This window comes from Sinocyclocheilus rhinocerous, unplaced genomic scaffold (assembly GCF_001515625.1).
Source record: "Sinocyclocheilus rhinocerous isolate Xijiao unplaced genomic scaffold, SAMN03320098_v1.1 scaffold110, whole genome shotgun sequence".
In the NCBI taxonomy this organism is placed as follows: Eukaryota; Metazoa; Chordata; class Actinopteri; order Cypriniformes; family Cyprinidae; genus Sinocyclocheilus; species Sinocyclocheilus rhinocerous.
Window position 1 is genome coordinate 627,494 of NW_015639867.1, and position 19,751 is coordinate 647,244.

The 19,751-nt window shown below is 37.0% G+C and overlaps 2 protein-coding genes across 4 annotated transcripts in view; one reads left to right on the plus strand and one right to left on the minus strand.

The window, feature by feature from the left end:
- Positions 1–8,771: 8,771 nt before the first annotated feature.
- Positions 8,772–15,390, minus strand: LOC107752226 (centrosomal protein of 44 kDa-like). 3 transcript variants are annotated; one of them, XM_016568142.1, is made up of 11 exons: positions 15,311–15,390; positions 14,558–14,648; positions 12,872–13,019; positions 11,326–11,472; positions 10,906–11,004; positions 10,634–10,807; positions 10,190–10,402; positions 9,376–9,436; positions 9,224–9,288; positions 9,097–9,131; positions 8,772–8,962 (listed from the first exon to the last, which is right to left on the minus strand). In XM_016568142.1, the coding sequence occupies exons 2-11, from the start codon at positions 14,644–14,646 to the stop codon at positions 8,914–8,916; spliced, it is 1,080 nt and encodes a 359-aa protein (XP_016423628.1). In that variant the 5' UTR covers positions 14,647–14,648; positions 15,311–15,390; the 3' UTR covers positions 8,772–8,913. The 3 variants fall into 3 exon arrangements, with proteins under 3 accessions (XP_016423628.1, XP_016423629.1, XP_016423627.1); XM_016568143.1 differs by lacking the exon at positions 15,311–15,390 and adding an exon at positions 14,860–14,989 and having other exon boundaries at positions 9,397–9,436; XM_016568141.1 differs by lacking the exon at positions 15,311–15,390 and adding an exon at positions 14,860–14,989.
- The window catches only part of LOC107752227 (F-box only protein 8-like), a 10,755-nt gene continuing 6,370 nt past the window's right edge, over positions 15,367–19,751 (plus strand). The window contains exons 1-2 of the mRNA XM_016568145.1: positions 15,367–15,598; positions 18,376–18,724. Coding sequence (XP_016423631.1) covers positions 18,384–18,724 — 341 coding nt within the window. The 5' untranslated portion in view covers positions 15,367–15,598; positions 18,376–18,383. The remainder of the gene's footprint in view (positions 15,599–18,375; positions 18,725–19,751) is intronic.

The following is a 19,751-nucleotide window of genomic DNA, read 5'->3' on the forward strand; positions in this document are numbered from 1 at the left end:
TGTGTGTGTGTGTGTGTGTGTGTGTGTGAGAGAGAGAGAGAGAGATAGGTGATTTGAGTAAGTGTGATTATTTGTGAGTGAATGTGTGTGCATGGTTGTGCTAGCAAGTTTGAGTTTTTTGTTTTTGTTTTGTTTGTTTGGGTATGCATGGTTGGGTTCGCAACTGTATGATTTTTTTCTTTTCTTTTATGCATCCCCATAAACTATCCATAGGCTTTTTACTCAAAGTCTAACAGTGAAGACCAATTATTAGACACTGTACTGTACACATGCATATACTAAGTGCTACTGCCAAAAAAAGTCCACAAACTCGGATCGCGCGCGTGCAAAATGCACTTTTGTGCGCTCAAAATATGATCTTTCGCGCGCAGAATTGTGGCAGAAATGTAAGCCCATAAAACGCGGCCCATTAAGACTACCAGATCTCTGTTAGATGTTAATCTGCACAAAAATCCAGATTCATAATCACGACTTCGTCTAATGAAATCAAATACACATAAAATAAAGACAATGGCTGTCCTGTGATTTCGGCTACATTTGCATGTAAAATAGAGTTAGAAGTGACAGAATATCGTTTAACCTAAAGCGCTGCTACTCTCAGCCGCTCGCTGAACAGAGCAGACGCCGAGAGAGGTGTGTGCGCGCTGGGAAAGCAAGACCTTGCGCTCGTGCGGCAGTACCGGCGAGCCTCAGAAACTAAATAATGCCGGGTTCAGATTACACAATATTTTTGTCGGTCACGATAGTCACTGTGTCAGATTACACGATTTTGACTCCTAAAATCTTGTCGTGTCGTGGACAAGAAACATGTCAGACTACACGTTGCTTCCCGACCATTTATCGCGTGCAGTCTTTAACGACGCGCGTGATGTCATGGAGAAGGCGGAACTAGCGACTGACTTCCGAAAACAAGAGTGTAAACATTGCTGAAGCGCTTTCGCTATAGTTCGCCAGCATTTTTCTTTCTTTGTTCTGTCCTGGTAGTCCCTCGATGACACATCATACAGGCAGGAGTACTGTTGCCACAGCTCCACGAACCTTTCCTCCATCTCATAATTCCACCTAGCAGCACCATCATCTCTCTTTCGTTTCGCCATGTTTGTAACCTGTGTATGAAAGAGCTTCTGTGTTGCTATTGGACAATGTCACCAATGTGACAGAACTCGTCGTGGTTTAAACATTAAAATAAAAATTAAACATGCTAGACTTTCTGTCGTGATGTCCTGAAGCATCGCAGACGCGGAATCGGTTGTCCTCCACTATGACACACTACACGTGCTGAAACGATGGAATCTTGCGTCCCGACGCCCATTGTCGTTTACGAATCCCCACAAAACCCTACGTCAAACAAATCGTGCAAAGTGATTCACCATAAAACCAACAATCGGTGTAGTTCTTATTATTTTTAATTATATTAAAATATATGCAATTTTTTTCCCTGATTAGTATTTCAGTGTCTGATTATTTCATATTTGATTTACTTACTTTTACTTTCTTCAGAGAATTTCGATTATTCTGTATTTGGATCACTTTCCAGTCATATCATTAAATTAATGCTGACTACACTCTTAAAAATAAAGGTGCTTCAAAAGGTTCTTCAAGCGATGCCATGTCAAGCAAAATCGGGCTAAAATCGTGTAGTCTGAACCGGGCATAAGGTTTGTCCAAGAAGTCGCTAGATTTGTTGCTAGGAGCTTTTTTTTTTTTGACTAAATCTATCGACAAAGTCACTAAGTTGGCAACACTGGGCACGCTCTGCTTGCCTGCTGCATCACTTGGTTAGGTTGCGGTGCGTTCAAAAACAAACAGATATTTATTGAACGAATAAGAGTGTATTAATACTAAAAATTAGGCAACACTTTAGGAACCAAATCTTACTATTAACTAGTTGCTTGTAAGCATGCCTCTTATTAACATATTGGCTGTTTACTAGTATTTATTAAGCACATATTCTGCATGACCATATTTACATCCCCAATACACTACCTTACTATCTATTATAAGCAGTAAATAGTTTATTGAGGCAAATGTCGTAGTTATTGTTTGATAATAGCAAGAATTTAACCTTAAAATAAAGTGTGACCGAAATTTATTGGTAATATTCAATTCAATTCAATTAAAGTTTGTGTATAGCGCTTTTCATGATGCAAATCGTTGCAAAGCAACTTTACAGAAAATGTAAGTTTCTACATTATATTTAGTAGTTAGTACTTAGTTAATGTCATGTAATCAAACAGACGGTGAACACTATTAATGGCAATGATTATATGTTGCAATCAAACTTATAGCAAAATTTGGTAGTTGTGTGTTGTCTGAGGGTTGGCATCATCTGAGGTCTTCTGAGGAAATAGTAATTTAAAATCTCTAAATCATGTGCCATCTGTCGCTTGAAATTAAACAGTTATAGGACATGAATACTATTGTCGCATTAGCATTAAAGACAGTTACTAAAGCTAAAAATTGTTCTGTGGATTATTTTGGCAGAGATAGCCTTTTTCCGCATCTCTTTGGGAGTTTCATACTGTGCAGATGTCTAGACCCACTACTTCACTGTTTATTTGCCTAGATGCACTGGGTGTAATTCATCGGCAGTCTTGGAGGGGCTTTTTAAACATTGTTTAGAACTACAAACAACTGTCACACAGGACATATTACATAGTGGGCCAATGGAACTATTACCTCAAGGTCTTTGGCCTGAAACCCAGAAATAAGCCACTGAAAAAGTAAAATTCATATAGACAGATGAACAGCACTTAAATGTGTATAACAGCCCATACAGAAATATATATCGATGGATAGAAATTGAAATGAGTCACAATGCTTCACCTCCTTTTTTTTTTTAAGAATCTTTGTTATCAGGTCAAGTTGGCCCTGGTCTGAATGAAATATCGGACAGGCCTTTTTAGTTTCCAAATCCAAATCTGACCTTGACAAAACCTATTAAAACTGGTAAAACAAAAACTGACTTGACTATTTGTAACAATGAAATATCTGACATGCCTTTTTAGTTTCCAAATCCAAATCTGACCTTGACCAAATGTATTAAAATTGAGGTAAAACAAAAATAGACTTGAGTATTTGCAACAAAGGAAAGCTAAAAGCTGTGATAAGAGACATCCCTTCGCCTAAGATTAAATGGTACGTCTCTGGAATGTCTCACTCCCTTGTTAATAGAGGTTTCTAGTTCAGTTGTCACTGGAAGCATCTTGACACAGTATGAAGCAATCTGTAGGACAGGAAAGGATCAGAAAAGGAATATAATAAGAGCCAGTTAACTGCTGGTTTTGAACCATTCAAGAGTTAATGGTGCTCCTATAAAGCAAAAAACTCTCCTCAATTTCAGTAGCAAGCATGCCTCAGTCCTTAGCAAAGTATTGCAACTTTAAATCTCTTCCTGGAAAAAAGTTTGGTCTCACAGATTTGATACAGTAAGTTTTGCTCAATGAAGTAGTGCATTTTAATTTCAAGAATGAAATACTATTTAGCAAACAATAAATATATAAATAAATAAAGTTTGAACTTGGCTCCAGAAACGTATATTTATATAGTAAATAGTTTATTGAGGCAAATGTCGTAGTTATTGTTTGATAATAGCAAGAATTTAACCTTAAAATAAAGTGTGACCGAAATTTATTGGTAATATTCAATTCAATTCAATTAAAGTTTGTGTATAGCGCTTTTCATGATGCAAATCGTTGCAAAGCAACTTTACAGAAAATGTAAGTTTCTACATTATATTTAGTAGTTAGTACTTAGTTAATGTCATGTAATCAAACAGACGGTGAACACTATTAATGGCAATGATTATATGTTGCAATCAAACTTATAGCAAAATTTGGTAGTTGTGTGTTGTCTGAGGGTTGGCATCATCTGAGGTCTTCTGAGGAAATAGTAATTTAAAATCTCTAAATCATGTGCCATCTGTCGCTTGAAATTAAACAGTTATAGGACATGAATACTATTGTCCCTACTATTTAGTTAATAAAAAACTAAGTCTGAAAAAAAAAGAAAATCAAAATCAGTTTAAGAGGTTTTAGATGAAAAGTCACAAAGTAGCTGAACAAACATATACATGATTTCTAAGAAGCAAAAATCTAGATGACCCAAAAGTGTCCTCCCTTGTCAGAGGGAAGAGGAAATGTGCAAACATGTCATTATTGTTGGCAGAAAGGCAGACAAATCGAAGATAAGCAAGAGGTGTTTAGTTCATATATTCTTTACGGACTATGGTGGGAAAATCTAACACAATATTCTATTTTCTGCCAGTTCCAGTAGTGCACACAGGAGATATCTTCAATGTAAACACAACAGGGACGGTCTCTTGGGATTGTGTCTGTAGGCATTGTAAACTCTGCTGCTTTTACACACATTGCCAAATGCTGCATGAGCAGCCTGACATCTGAACAGGGCATTTTGAGTTGATCTCAGATCTTAAAACTGAAGACAAAAGCTTGACATCTGAAAGACGATTTGCACAGAATGAGACGTATATAGAGAGCAACTTGTGGAAAGTATCACTGTGTACATTCCCACTGGTGTTGCTAAGGACTTGAGACTCAATCAGCTCGCAGGTTTACCGAGAACCCCTATGTTTATTTTACATCAGGGGAGCCAAGGGGCCCAAATACTTGCCTATGTGCTCGTTTCTAATGATAAGATGTTATTGTAGGGCTTCCCATGAGCATGTGAAAACTGTTTTGACTGGCAGGCAATGAGGTCTTGGCGGCTGGCCAAGGATAATAACTCGCCTCCTATTGGCAAAGAAAATAAGCATTGAGAGTGGTGTAAATTTGTAATCAAGGAACTCGGAGGAAATTATTTTCGGAACAAAACTATGAAATACAATGAACGCCAATTTAAGGGGTTAGCAAAAGAGCCTCCCAGAGAACAAATATTTAGCCCATAAGGCAACATAAACATGTAATGCCCTTAGCTTGAAATTATTATTATTGTAAATGTTCTTGCAAATATTCTACATTAAAACTGAAAATGTCTTACAATAAATACATTCAAATCTCATTAAATTCTGAAAATGTTGTTTTTGATTGTTCTCTGAACAATGTTTTTCTTGGTTATGTGAATGTTATATTAAAGGTTAAGGGAACTTTACATTTGATCATTTTGCATATAATATGGGAACGATATTTTTGAACGTTCTCTAAATGTTCTGAAACATAGTAGTAACATTAAAAATGTTAGACGAATGTCCAACTAAAACATTTCAGAAAATAACTTTCATGAATGATGTATTTTGTGCTAACTTTTGAGAAGGCTATTAAAGAGGAGATAACTTTGAACAAATGTTTTATTGATTTTACTGGAAGAACGTTTTTTCATGGCTCTGAGAGAACCTTGAACGTTATAAGAATGTTCCCTGTTAACTGGGTAGCTTTTTAACTTATAAAAAATGCATTTCAGAACCAAAATACAGCTTTATATAGCTGAAAGTCAAGGACATCATAAGTAAACTCATCTTTGATTCTAATTATATCTCTTTCTCATTTCACTCTCTTCATCTCATTTGCTTATGCCCTCCGACCTTTAAAAATACTCTCATTAACTTGAGTGATTAGCTCAGTTAGCCTTGTGCTGCTCAAGAGGTGCAGATGCCTGCGACAAACTAATCAGGAAGGTAAAGAGTTCATAGACATGCATGAGGTCCTGCTAATTAGGAGTGAAAATTAACCTAATGTGGAAGGATTTGGAATGGCCAGGCTGGCGGAATGGAATGAGGGGAGCTTGCATAAACATACACGCTTTAAGAAAGAGGAGGAATGCAAAAAGGGTTCGCTCTCTCACCCACTTCAAGTCGTTTCTCTCATCTCCCCCACCCCTCTTTCAGGACAATGATTAATGAGAGCAGGGGATTACAGCAGCACTGGAGAGCAACAGAGCCGTGCGTTCAATGGCCAATCAACAAAACCTAATGACACATTCATTATAAATTGATCCCTGCTCTCATCTTTCATTCACTCTCTCCTTTTTTTTAAATAAAGACCTGTGCAGGTTTATTATTGCAATCTAGGAACCATCATTGCAACACATTACATCATGGTCCAGCTCCAAAACTATCCAGTTACAGTCAAAAAGTAAAACAAACTTCTCAGTTTAAAAGACTAATTGTATACACTTTATTTTCTTTATTTATTAGAGCAGATTTCAAATTAGGTGCGCTGCCTGTACCTGTGCTCTCAAGTTTAGACTAAACAAACTGACTGCAGAAGTTGATGATATGGAATGGAGATTTGATGAGCCTAATAAAATAAAATTATGAGATCATGTGTTCTAGTCTCACAAAAATTTGGGTTTATAATGCTTTTGAAAGAAGCCTTTATGAAAGAAGCGTTTTATGATCACCAAGGGCGTAAAAACATTTTTTTTTTTTTTATATTACAATTAAAATAACTTTTCTATTTGAACATTTTAAAATGCAATTTACTCCAGCCATTACTCCAGTCTTCAGTGCATGATTCTACAGAAATCATTCTAATACGCTGATTTGCTGCTCAAGAAATATTCTTATTATTATCTATGTAGAAAACAGTTGTGCTGCTTAAAGGGGTCATATGATGCGATTTCAAGTTAAAAAAAAATGTTCAATAATAATACTAAAAAGACATCACTGACCCATATTCAGACATCAGCAAAACCCTGTGTCTAGTGGAGACAATCTGCAACCCCTTCAGTTTAGTGAGCTCCATCTGTTCAGACAGACACACATCAGTTCCCAAACAATCTGTCTGAGCATCTCTCCCAACTCGGACTCCTATTCAATACACGCGCGCGCGCACACACACACACACACACACACACACCCCAAACATATGTACAAGACAGTCACAGGCATGCTCTGTTGACCAACCACACAAACACATGCACACACTCTCCTTCAACATAATTACAGAGGTCATCTGAACTTTCTTTTCCTCTCCATGAATGCTTTGTGTCCAATTGATCTCAGAGTGATTCTCATAGTGTCTGCAGTACATAGGGCACTGAAGGGAACGTCTGGAAGAACGAACAGAGGTCAGTGACCCACTCTGTGTTGTCAACTGCAGAGAAAATCCACTGATGAAAAACAGTTTTACATCATTGCCTCGTACAGAAAAAGAAATATGAGAAGAGTAAAGCTGTCCTGTGAGACCAACAAGTCAGACCTCTGATGTCTTGTTTTGAGACATTGCTAGGTCAAAGCCAGGTCTTTCAAGTTTTTTTTTACACAAACTGAAATCTGATAAATGTGATATCTTGTACAATGACGCCCAACACCAAGAGACCGTCCAAAGGTCACCTGACCTCAGAAATGTGCTCAGATTACTACCAAATAGGGTTGCAAAAAGGTGGAAAATTTCCATTAAATTTCGGAAACATTCCAGAAATTTTGGAAACTTTCCATGATTTTTTGGAATATTCAAGGGATTTTTGGAAAGTTTCCGGAAATTTACCGGACATTGTCCACCCCTTTGCAACCCTACTATCAAATATTAATAACATGGTCTGGCAGCTGTTTCTGAAAAATACATTGCAAGTTTGTCCTATATCAGGAGTCGAGGATTCTTGAATTCTGCTATCAGCGACCCATAAGTTGGAAATTCACTGCAATTCCCTTTCTGATCCCTTGCTGTGATCATTGTTGCCTAAAGTACAACATTTAACTCCAGGTAAAAGGAAAATAGGTGGGAAAATGGCCCTGGATGAGTACAGAAGAAGGTTTCTCAGGTGAAGCATTTCTGTGTTACCAAAACAGCAAACAGAAAAAAATCATTAAGTTTCCCAAACACAGAGTCATATCCAAAACTCAAGCCATTGGTTAAGCCTATGCCATACACTATTCAGGATGCTCAAACAAACAAAGCACTGTTTCAATAGCACCACAGAGCCACAATGTTTATATACATTGTAGAAAAATGACATACATCTGACTAAACCCAGCATGGCACCTAAATGGTGGCTATGTAGTGGGGGAAAAACACATTTGGGAATTTTGGAATGATTGTAGTATCCCAATTACTTACATAAGCGTGTCATAACCTAACTGCACAGGAGGGAATTCTAAATAAACTTCAGAATTATTTATCAAAATAGATAAATAATTCTGAAGTTTATTTAGAATTCCCTCCATCAGCATGTGCTAAAGAAAGAATAGTTCAATAACAAATACATAGCATTATTATTAATGCACAAAGACATCATCTAGTCATTACACATTTTACTTTATCTAACATTCAAGTGAATGCACAACTGTCGTGTGGCAATGGTCTGATGCAGCGTTCATGACAGGGTGCAATACAGAAAACTGACTTCAGAGGGCGCCATAAAGTAATTTACCATTAGGTTTTACATGGGTAGCAGTGACATCTAGAGGACAAGACACTTATTACCTACAACTGTAGAATCAGTAGGAGGGCATATTAAAACGCTGTTCAACCAAAAAAAAAAAAACATTTACTCACCCTCACTGTCTTCTACGTTGTTTTGTTTTTTCCCCGGTGGAACCCTTCACACAACTCTTTCCCATACAATTCACAAAATTCCCAAATTGACAAATGTATTAATAATAATAATAATAATAATAAAAAGCACCTTTGTGTGTGGAACAGACTGAAATGTAGGAGTTTTACCTCAATCTGCCACTTCTGAAAACTCACAATCAAATACGGTGCCACATGTCGCATTAATAATTTTTGTTATGACACAAGAACCAGTGAAGACTAATAAAAAGTATCTATTCGATTTATTCGAAATACAGTTGCCACCATATGGTATTGGGCAATACTTTTAATGAATTACAATTTTGGTCTGTTTATCAGTAAGTCTTTGCTACACTTATTTTGGAACAATATGAAAATTTGTTAATTTTTTAATGACAAATTTCATTCCTTTAAAATACGTTTCTCTGGACTAAGAATAAATTTACATTGTGGGTTCTATGTTTTGCAGAATGTTAGATGTATCCTTTATCCTGAAATGGGACAGAAAAAAAAAACTATGTATTGATGTGCAATCCTTTGTCTAATTGACCATTTTTCTTTATCACACCCAAAACACAACCCTTCAAGAGAAATGCTAAACTATTTATATAAAAATAATACTTACATGTGAACTATTCTGTCCAGCCTTTCTTTAAAATTCTAAGAAACAGAAAGAAAAAAATATACTGTATATAGCCGTTATTAAACAAACTTATCTTGAAAATTTGTTGGATGGATGGATGGCTAGTCACCTGGGGAGCTGTCGGAGGAGAACTGGCTGGAGTGTGTCCATTATCACTGATGTCACTCGCAGATACTTTAACACAGATACAAATGGGAAAAAAAAAAATCAAACAGTTTCTTTAAATTACTACAATTTTAAAGCTAAAATGTTGCCACATACCTGTGTCCTCTTTGAACCTACCATTGTCTGTGCTGAGGACACCATCTCCTGAACTTAGGCCCTACAGAAGTAGAGAGAAAAACTTTGTAAAAACTTTTTGTAAGCACCACAAAACACATTAACTCATCTTATATTCATTACTTTTGCAATGTCAACTTGTCATTAATAAAGCAATAAGCCCCAAGAAGCCGTGGTTTATATTTATATTTTTATATATATATATATATTTATAACAGCTAAGGGGGTTCTAACAACGCTTAGCTGTTATAAATTCACTGTAAACCACGGCTTCACGGGGCTTATTGCTTTTATAAAATGATTATTCCATATATGTAGTAAGGTTTCACAAAATAAAACAGAGCAAATAAAGTGTAATGATATTAATAAAAACATTATTCTTCTGCCAAACAATAGAGTTCCTCAGAATCGGTTGTGGTTGCAACAAAGTGGTTGCCAAGCAACACACAAACATGGCTCAGCCAATCAGAATCAAGGACCGGAACTATCCGTTTTATAAAAAAAATCCTAAAATAACACGCTCATGAACCGTAAGGATTTATTTGACCTTTAAATAGTTAGCAGTCTTCCTAAAATACTGTACTTTCCAAATGAATTTCCCATTTTTGAAACTAACACATGTGAGAGCTTTGCTAGTGCATGTGTATCTGCGCTGGAGAATGTCACTGCTTTTCATCACGAAACGCAAGCTTGATCATCAAAGTGAGTTTTGGGAGAAAGCAGCATTTTGCCACAATTGCAATAGAAATTAAAATGTACAGTTCCAAACCTCCAAACAGATGTCAAACTCCTGTACCTGTGCTGAGGTCAATGCCTGCCTGGTCTCCAGCAGCAGCACACGACTCTCCAAGTTCTCCCACTGGTTGCTCTCAATGATAATCTTGCCAGCCAAGCTTTTCTCCAGAGCATGTATCCTGTGTTCCATAAGGGCCAATCGCTGCTCCAGTCTGCCAACACTCTCCAGAAGACTTGATTCTACGCCCCTCAGCCGGTTCAACAAAACCCACTCCTAACAAGACAGCATGTGCATTAGATTGGATTGAACAAGTTCAGAACTTTGAAGAAGATTCTTTGTACTAGGAACTGGCATTTTGAGTAACGGTGTAGTTGAGTTCTATAACACAAAACCACTCCCCCAAAGCCATTTGGGGTAAAAAATATATATTTTAAATAATGCTCAACTAGTTGATTGTCATGCACCTCCCTCAGTGTAAATGTGTTGCAGGATGCGCATTCTCACAATTGAATCTGCACTTTGAGAGGAGTCCTCAAAACGCTCGCAGTCTAAGCCCCTCTTTTCTGTTTCCTCATCCTGCTGTGGCTGCTCTTCTGAGGAGCATCTGATGAGCTTCTGAGGAGCTGGTGCTGAGCTGCTGCCAAAATGCCTTTCTACCAGTGGCTGCTTCTGAGGTACCTAAGAGAGAGGGAAACTGCTATAATAATAATAATCATAATCATAATAATAATAATGATTATTATTATTATTATTATTATTATTATCAAATCACTTACTGTCAGGGCTGTTAACTCCAGTGAGTTACTCTCAGCAGAAGAAATCTCATTTTTAGTGCAGCTCTTAAAATGAGGCCTTCTCTTTGGCTTACTAACATGCTGTAAGAAAACAGAATAAACAATGTGTCTACTAATACAATATTATATTATATTATATTATATTATATTATATTATATTGATCACAAGTTGATAATATATTTTCCTACAATATGGCCAATAACCAATAAATGTCTGATATTAAATATTTGCAATATTATTGCAAATCTAAATAGATTAAAAAACACTAAAAATTAAAATAAACCATATCAAACAAACAATCAATCAACCTAACCAACAAATAAATAAATATAGGCCAATAATTGAAATGGTACCATATCTCTATATAAGAAAAACTGTATGTGGGTAAATCTTTCAAATACCTTGCTCTCTTTAGTGAGTTCTTTGTGTTTGTTGAGAACAAGGCCAATGATATCACAGAGAATGATGACTTTCCTCTCAGCAAAGCCAAACTGAAGAAACTGCTGTTTGGTTAACAGGGGCTTATAGCTGAAAACATCCCGCAAGACCTATATTTTAAGAGATTTTCCCATGAAAAAAAACAGTGATAAAATAAATGGTTTATTACAGGGTTTAATGTATTGAAAGAATTGGAAGGAAATTATCCCCTAAGTGGATTAAAATTTTTGATTTGTAGAATTTCTGGTTCAGGAGGTACTCAGAGGAACCACCAAGACTAATCACAGGGATAAGCCAGATGTAAACAGTGAGCTGTAGTGCAAAGGGAAAATGACGAGTGGAAAAAAAAACATGACAAAACTGCTAAACACTGCTTTCCTGTTAAATGCCACCAAGGTCCTCAAGGTAATATGATGGGACCACTAATTCCCCCCAGAATATTTCATGTGAGCTGCACATTATCCTGGCCTTCATCCCTTTCAGAACTGCATGAAAGGTCAATGAACAGGAGGAAGTGCCGAAAGACAGAGCAGCACTTCAGTCCCACGGCTAAACATACAGAATCGGCTTTGAGTTAATCTGAGATCAGACGACTTGGACCAACATGAAGGCCAGCCTCCTTTTTTTCTTCTCTCACTGCAGGAGAGAGACATGAGCAGAGAATTGTAATTACTCAAGACTTGGTGGAGAAGAGCTGCCAGTTGAACATCTGAATGCTTTGCTGGAGAATAGAGCTACAGATGCTGTGAATCACAGAGAGACCTGCATTTCTGATGTGGGCTGAAATCCTCCCAGATCAGGGACAGTGCCAATAAATAAGGCTATTAGGACAGGCAACACAAAGCCTGGCTTTGTAAATTTCACTACATGTGAAATTGCTTTTTCAAAAAGAAATCCACCTCATTAAAGGCGGAGTGAAAAACATTCGTTCATAGTTCTAAACTCTATGGTGTTTTGACCTCAAAAAATGAACTTTCTGTCCTCATGAATGAGACAAAGCAGCTACAACCACTTTGATCCATTTAAAACAACCAATTCCTTAAAACCACTAGCTCTCGAAAGAAATTACAAACAGTTTATAAAAGTCCAATTAAAGGGGGGTGCAAAAAATGCATGCTAATAAAGATCTGTAGTTGATTTCAAATAAAAATTATCCAATAGCTCTGACCCTAAAGCATGAATATATTTTAAAGGGATAGTTCACAAATGAAAATTGTGTCAACATTAAGTCTTCATTTCTTTTTCTGTGGAATATAAAAGTATTTTGAAACAATGTTTTCCTGTGTTTCTTTTTGTCAATGGACACCAAAACTGTTTGGTTACCAACATTCTTTAAAAATATGTTCTTTTGCGTTCAGCAGGGGGAAAAAATGAATAAATAAATACATTTTTGGCTTAAATTTGTGTTCAAATTATTTAAGTCAAAGTTCAGTTAAAAGGATGTATAATACATAATAAGCTACATAATAAAAAATAATATATAGTAGTATATAAGGTAATGCAATTCACCTTGTAAACATTCTCAATAAATCGTAAATCATTCAATCCGGTAAGTTCCACGCCATAATCAACCAGGTGCTCTGTGAGTGAGGGGGAAAAGGACGTGAAGGCAAAGCTCACAATAGGAAGACAAGCTGATGGATCTCCCACAGCCAATCTGGAAGCATAAAACCCAACATCAAATTATGAAGCACTGTACTGACAAACCACACATTAAAAAAAGTCACAAAATCAATGCCATATACAGGTTTTAAATCAAATATAAAAGTTATTTATTTATAACATGGCAGCACTAAATAACAGTCTTAAATTGTCTGCAAGCTATTTTGAGTGTCGTGCTGGAGACAAATTAAGTCATATTTCTGGATCATCTCCAGCACATACAAGCCAAATGGATCTGTCTTTTTTAAAAGCACATTGTGCTTGATGTGTCTCACATCAAAACCTCTTCACTGAGCATCTGATGTGCAGTTTGGGTTCCTGGTGGAGAAACGGAGCTGGTTTTTGTAAAGCCTGTTTACAAGATATCTCAGCACTGGAGAGGTTCCAGACAAGTCTGAAACTTTCCAAACTTCAAAACAAAATGTGGACATGAAACACTGGCAGAGCCCCATTTTGGATGTATATACGAGTCAAGATGTTTAAAGCCTAGGCCAAAAAAAGTGGGGTTGGAGCTGGGGACGTCAATGTCTAATGAATAACATCCCTCATATATTATCACCGCTGACTGCATAGGAAAAAGTCATTCAGAAGAGCTATGGATTCATAAAGCCTAGATTGAGTCCTGTGAAGTGAAGGAGATTTGTATCTACTCAAAATCTAGGATTTGTCCCCGTGGTCACATTTTACTAAAGGGGGTCCCTTTATTCATTTAATTGAGCTTTAAGGAAAATATATAGAGGCTAAAACATGCTTTAAACAGCAAAAAGATACATGGTAAACAAACATTTTGCATTTCATTTACTATATTCTGCACCTTCTTGTCAACTATGTTTGCAAGTACACACAGCAGAATTATATTTTGGGCCACTGTCAAAGATCCTGTGCAGCGACCTAGACCCTAATCAGTGGTTCATTCTGCTAAACTGATGTTGTGTGACCTCCTACATGACATTGCTACAAGAAGAACACCATATCACACTTTTCGTTCCCCCATTTCTGCGATGAAGACCTCAGCCTGTCTCTTTGACAGCTGATCAACCACTTCAACCTTACCTCCCCCAGCCAATGCCTCTTTCTCCCCCTCTAGGTCACTCAAACATAAAAGGGCTGCCATAGGACTCGTTCACATTATAACATTTAGAGCAAGCTATGATCTTTTTAAATTATCGTTGCTAACATGAATGCTGCGCAAGAATTAATATTTATAAAATGCTGACTCTGAACTGAAAATTTTTCAATACCAGTCATTTTTACACACTCCTGAATTTCCCCGAGCAGAATAAGTTGCCAACTGAATGGTATTACAGTTTAATCCAGTCATAGATTAATTTCTACATTTTTAAAAAGTCAAACATATGAAAAAGTTGTCCTGTTTTCTGCGGGGAACAAAAGAAAATAATCTAGTTTGTAGAATTTATATAAATTACCCATCTGAAGTAAATGGTTTTCTTTGTACGTTTAGATTCCAGCAAATAATGAGAGAACTGTTAATTTTGGTAGCATTATTCCTTTAACATTCATCATATTTCATACCTTTGATAGTCCACTTCTATGGGATACTTCAGAGAACGGAGAGACGCTTCCAGCTTTCTCAGACATCCTTTCAGATCACCAGTGGCCATCTCTGTCATTTTCAGGATGGATTTCATCAAGAATTACATTTTAGTAATAAAAGTACCGCTGTCAATTTACCATTCATTGACCATACAATTAAAAAAAAAAAGATCTTGGCGTGTTGTTTTAACAACTGCATCTTTTGTTTTAACGTTACTTATTATCGATTATATTTCGCACTTGATTTGCGTTTGTAGTACAATAACAACTCTGTGTCTTACCGATGACTATATTTTATAGTAATCCAGAGTTACTGCTAATTTCTCCCTTTTGTTTTTGCCGCTGAAATATTCGGGTTTGTTGTGATTGGTTTCTATGCACCGGAGACGACGGTTCACACCAGTGTTTCACTTCTACACATTCATGTCTTCGATTATTTATTTTAAATAGTTTCCGTTTAATAGGTTTTGAGTTAAACGTAAAACACATGTTTACAAATTTGGTAATGTAACGTCATGAAATGATTTATTTACTAATGTATTTATTTCATTACTTCACGTATTTAATAAATCATGATTTGTGTATTTATTTATTTGATTGATTTAATCATTACTTCGTTCATTCGGTGTCTTTATTTTAGATTTTATTTCATTTAATTTCATTTCTAAACATACGAATTTGTCAAACATGGTGGGAAAAAAACCTTGCAATCGAAAGTGCAAGTGTGGGTACCTGTGGTTGATTTACTCTGAGAGATTTGCGTCACTTCCACCAATAACAAGAAACGTCAGTCTGGCCAGAGTGGACGAGGAGGAGGCGGAGAGACAGACAGGAGGAGCGAGTGGACTGATGAATGATAGCGTCACAGGACTGTCTCATCTCAATCAGCGGCGTTGGAGCTGTCAAGATGGCTGTCCTGGGCTCCTGTTAGAGGACTGCGATCATTTCATCCGTGAGACAGTGGCAGATCAGCAAGTCATTTCGTCGCGGCGGCGGTAGAAGTATTTCACACACACAGAGGTGGGTGGTGCTGCTTTGAGCGATTGACGCTACGAAAATAAAAACAGTAGCGTTCCATGCGTCACTTTGCGCAACGTCCAATCACAGTTCGCGTTTATGTGTCAAATTGGCATTTCAACCAATAGTTTTAGAGAGAGGCGGGACTTTGTGCTTCAGCCAAACATGATGGAAGACCTATTGCTAAGAAAATATAAGCTGTAGAAAACCTCAATTTGTGTGTCACTCATTACACTCACACGTTTAGTAGAGTGAAACTCTAAATAAGAGATGTTTATTTATAATATATAACGTCTCAGAGCTTAAGTTTATATGTTTTATACTTAAGTAATGTGTCAGATGAGTTCTCCTTTGTTAGGACTGAAATCTGAAAGGCTACTGATATGCAAATAAAGGCAGAAATTTAGGTCAGGGTTTATACTACGTTTTAAGTACTTTTTGGGTAATAAACTGACCTAAAATGTATTTTTTCAGATACTGTAAATAGGACTTTGTGCTATAGCTTGTTCTTTCCAGCTTGTCATTGCACTGTCACAATTTACAGTAAACAGTTTGTTGTCAAGAGTAACACAATAAGAACATGCATGCCAGACCTGTTTACTTTCACTTTTAATAGAAACACAACAAGAGTTAGATTAACTAATCCACCATATCTTGCAGAAAAAAAAGATGTTCAAAATATAACTTTAATATAAATATAACAATAAAAATATAACAAAATAATAACTTTAATCATTTAAAAGAATACTTTAGTTTTCTTTTAAGAGCTGCTCCTGCCCTTAGGCAAAGCAGAGGAAAATTGCTTGTAAGAGTTCATTGACCTTGTTCAGATTTCCGGTCCATGTTTTAAGCAGGTCTAAGAATTCCCAAGCTCCTCCTACAGAATGCCAAGGAGCATGTGCAGTAGCATTACGTCAGTCCCGAGCAAGTATATGTCAAGTTCATATAAGAAAGTCTGTCATGCTAGAGACTGCGACAAGGAGAGCAACCAGAGAGCATTCAAGAGGCCATTAGAGACAAGAATAACAAGGCTTCTCATAGATAGAGACATGTTTTATTGATTGACGTGACATGTGGCCAAGTATGGTGACCCGTACTTGGAATTAGTGCTCTGCATTTATCCCATCCAAAGTGCACACACACAGCAGTGAACATACACACACCGTGAACACACACCCGGAGCAGTGGGCAGCCATTTATGCTGCGGCGCCCGGGGAGCAGTTGGGGATTCGGTGCCTTGCTCAAGGGCACCTCAGTCGTGGTATTGAAGGTGGGAGAGAGCGCTGTACATTCACTCCCCCCACCTACAATCCCTGCCGGTACGAGACTCGAACCCGCAACCTTTGGGTTACGAGTCCGACTCTCTAACCATTAGGCCACGACTTCCCCTTTTAGAGAGGAAGGTCCTTGGAGGCCACATAAAAAGGCTTAATGCATATCTCCAAGAGAGGATTAGTGCTACTGCAGTGGAGATAAAGCTGCCATCAGGGCTTTTATTTCCCAGCTGACTACTGCACACTAGCACTAAAAACAGTTTCCTAGAGGCTGTTTTGCTCTGATGAGGTAAGGATTCGGGGACCCAACTGAAATTATCTAAATCAAGAATAAAGTGCTGAGAGCTTGAGGCCTCTGGATTACTCTGGTTTAGTTTTACAGAAGGCAGAAAGATAAAAAGGCTTTAGACAAAAAGCTTTCCTTTAATACTAAATAAATAAATACAAAAAGAGATTATATGATTTACAAATGCTTTCAGCAAAACAAGAAATAAAAGCAGGCTGGCCTGTCCATATCAAATGTCTCAGATGGCTGAGATTACATCAGCTTCTTCTGCTTAATGTATATGAAATCAAAAACAGAAACTGATGTGCTGTAAGACCAGAACTCTCAGTAATAACAAAAAGGTATGTTACACATGCAACACATCAGTTTTCTACAGATCAGCAGTAATGCTGGAAGTCAATTTACTCCATTTCAAATTGAAATTTACATTTGAAAAATATTGTATTTAGACTACTGGTCAAAAGTTTGGAATACTTTTGGAATATTTTATTTTAAAATGTATTCTTGTGATGGCAAAGCTGAATTTTCAGCTGTCATTAGTCTAGTCTTTAGTGTCACATGATCCTTTAGAAATCATTCTAATATGCTGTTGTGCTGCTCAAGAAACATTTGTTTTTATTATCAATGTTGAAAACAGTCTTTGCTGCTTAATATATTTTTGAAACCGTCATGTACTACAATTCCACAGTTTGGGGTATGTAAGGTTGGGTTAAGAAAAATAAAATAATTAAGGACAAATTAAATAGTTTAAACGTGACAGTACAGACATTTATATTATAGCATTGAAAGCATTCTATATTGATGATAATAAAAACCATTATTAATAATTGAGCACCAATAACTGATAATGGTAGAATATTAGAATGATTTCTGAAGGAAAACTGAATTCAGCATTTCCATCACAGAAAATGTAAAATGTGTTAAAATAGAAAAACAGTTATTTTAAATTGTAATAATATTTCACAATATCACTGTATTTTTGATTAAATAAATGCAGCCTTGGTGAGCAAAAGAGACTTCTTTCCAAAACAGTAACAAAATCTCACACATTCCAAACTTTTGACCAGTAAGTGTACTGTAAATGCTTCTTTAAATACATGCTACATTTTTTTTTTCTCAAGCCACACACAAACTAGTATTATAGTATACTATTTTAATGCATTGAGGGCTGAAGACAGATATGTATGTATTGAATTTCACTCAAATGCAACATTTTTCAGATCTGCAGATGGGTCAGGGTCTGTGGAGGGTGGTGAGGAACCAGCAGCTGCAGCAGCAGTACAGTGAACAGTGCTTCCTCCAGCAGGACAGAGAGCGGGGCCGGAGGGTGGGGCCCCCACTGGCTGAGCCGCTGCAGCAGTGCCACACACCGCAGTGCCAGGTGCCCGGCGCCGACATCAGCCACCTGCTGCGCGTCCGCAAGGGCAAAGAGGAGCAGGGCTTCATCGATCTTGAGATGCTGCCGCCCGAACTCAGCATCACCATCCTCTCCTACCTGAATGCTACCGACCTGTGCCTGGCCTCCTGCGTGTGGCAGGACTTGGGGAATGATGAGTACCTGTGGCAGGGGTTTGTGATGGGTTTAGCTTCCATATAAAATCTTTACTGAAATACTTTTTTCAATAATAATTAAGGGAAAACTACACAAGGGAGACAAGAAACAAATAAACTACCTGTCAAAAGTGTGGAACAATTAAGATTTTAAAAAAAATGTTTTTGATAGAAGTCTTTTATGCTCTGAATTTAATAAGGATTTAATAAGGATTTATTTAATAAAAGTACAGTAAAACAGTCATGCGAAATATTATTGCAAATTAAATGTTTTCTATTTTAATATTTATTAATATTTTATTTGTATTCAAATTTTCAGTGTTACGTGATACTTCATAAATCATTCTAATGCTCAATTATCAGTTATTATTGGTACTCAATTGTTTTTTATTTATTAATTATATATGTTGAAAACAAATTTGCTGCTTAAATTTGCTGTATTTTTTTGCCACTAGAGGGCGCGTATTCAAAACAAACAAAGAAACAAAGGCGTAGTTAGATGAGTGTGGAATCATGGGAGTTGTCGTCTTCATCCCCACAGCCGATGCAATCCGACTCGGGCAGAAATCATGTTCATGGATGAGCTAATGTATTAAATATTTATTAACGTAGTAGAATGAAGCAGAGTGAGGCGGAAAGCCATCGAAGCAAAACGAGGCCACTGAATGAACAGGGCTCGAAAGCAGCGGAGCTTTTATTATGTCACAGTCGACTGCTTCCGCTCCTTCCGGAAAGAAGCGGAAGTAAGCAGCGCCATTTTATCATACTAGATACATTTGAATGTTCTGTTATAATGCTACTCTGTGCGGTCGTCTCCTCTCTAATAAAATGTATAGCATATTAAATTATTTGGTGTTTCCATGTTTTCTACAAAACAAAACCGGAAATCGAGGGGTTATGACGTCATTGGCAGGCGACACAATGACACTATGGACACGGTCCGTGTCACTAGTTAAAATTGCTTATTTCTCTGGATTTAAACATTCTTCGAAACATTTGGGATAATGTAAGTACACAAGTCAGCAAAATATATAACACTGCTCTA

Excerpts from the sequence above, each read along its gene's own strand:
- LOC107752226 (XM_016568142.1), bottom strand. The coding sequence starts at position 14,646 with ATGGCCACTGGTGATCTGAAAGGATGTCTGAGAAAGCTGGAAGCGTCT. Across the intron at positions 13,020-14,557 it reads ATAGAAGTGGACTATCAAAG|ATTGGCTGTGGGAGATCCAT; the intron begins GTATGAAATATG and ends TTATGCTTCCAG. Across the intron at positions 11,005-11,325 it reads AACTCACTAAAGAGAGCAAG|CATGTTAGTAAGCCAAAGAG; the intron begins GTATTTGAAAGA and ends GTTTTCTTACAG.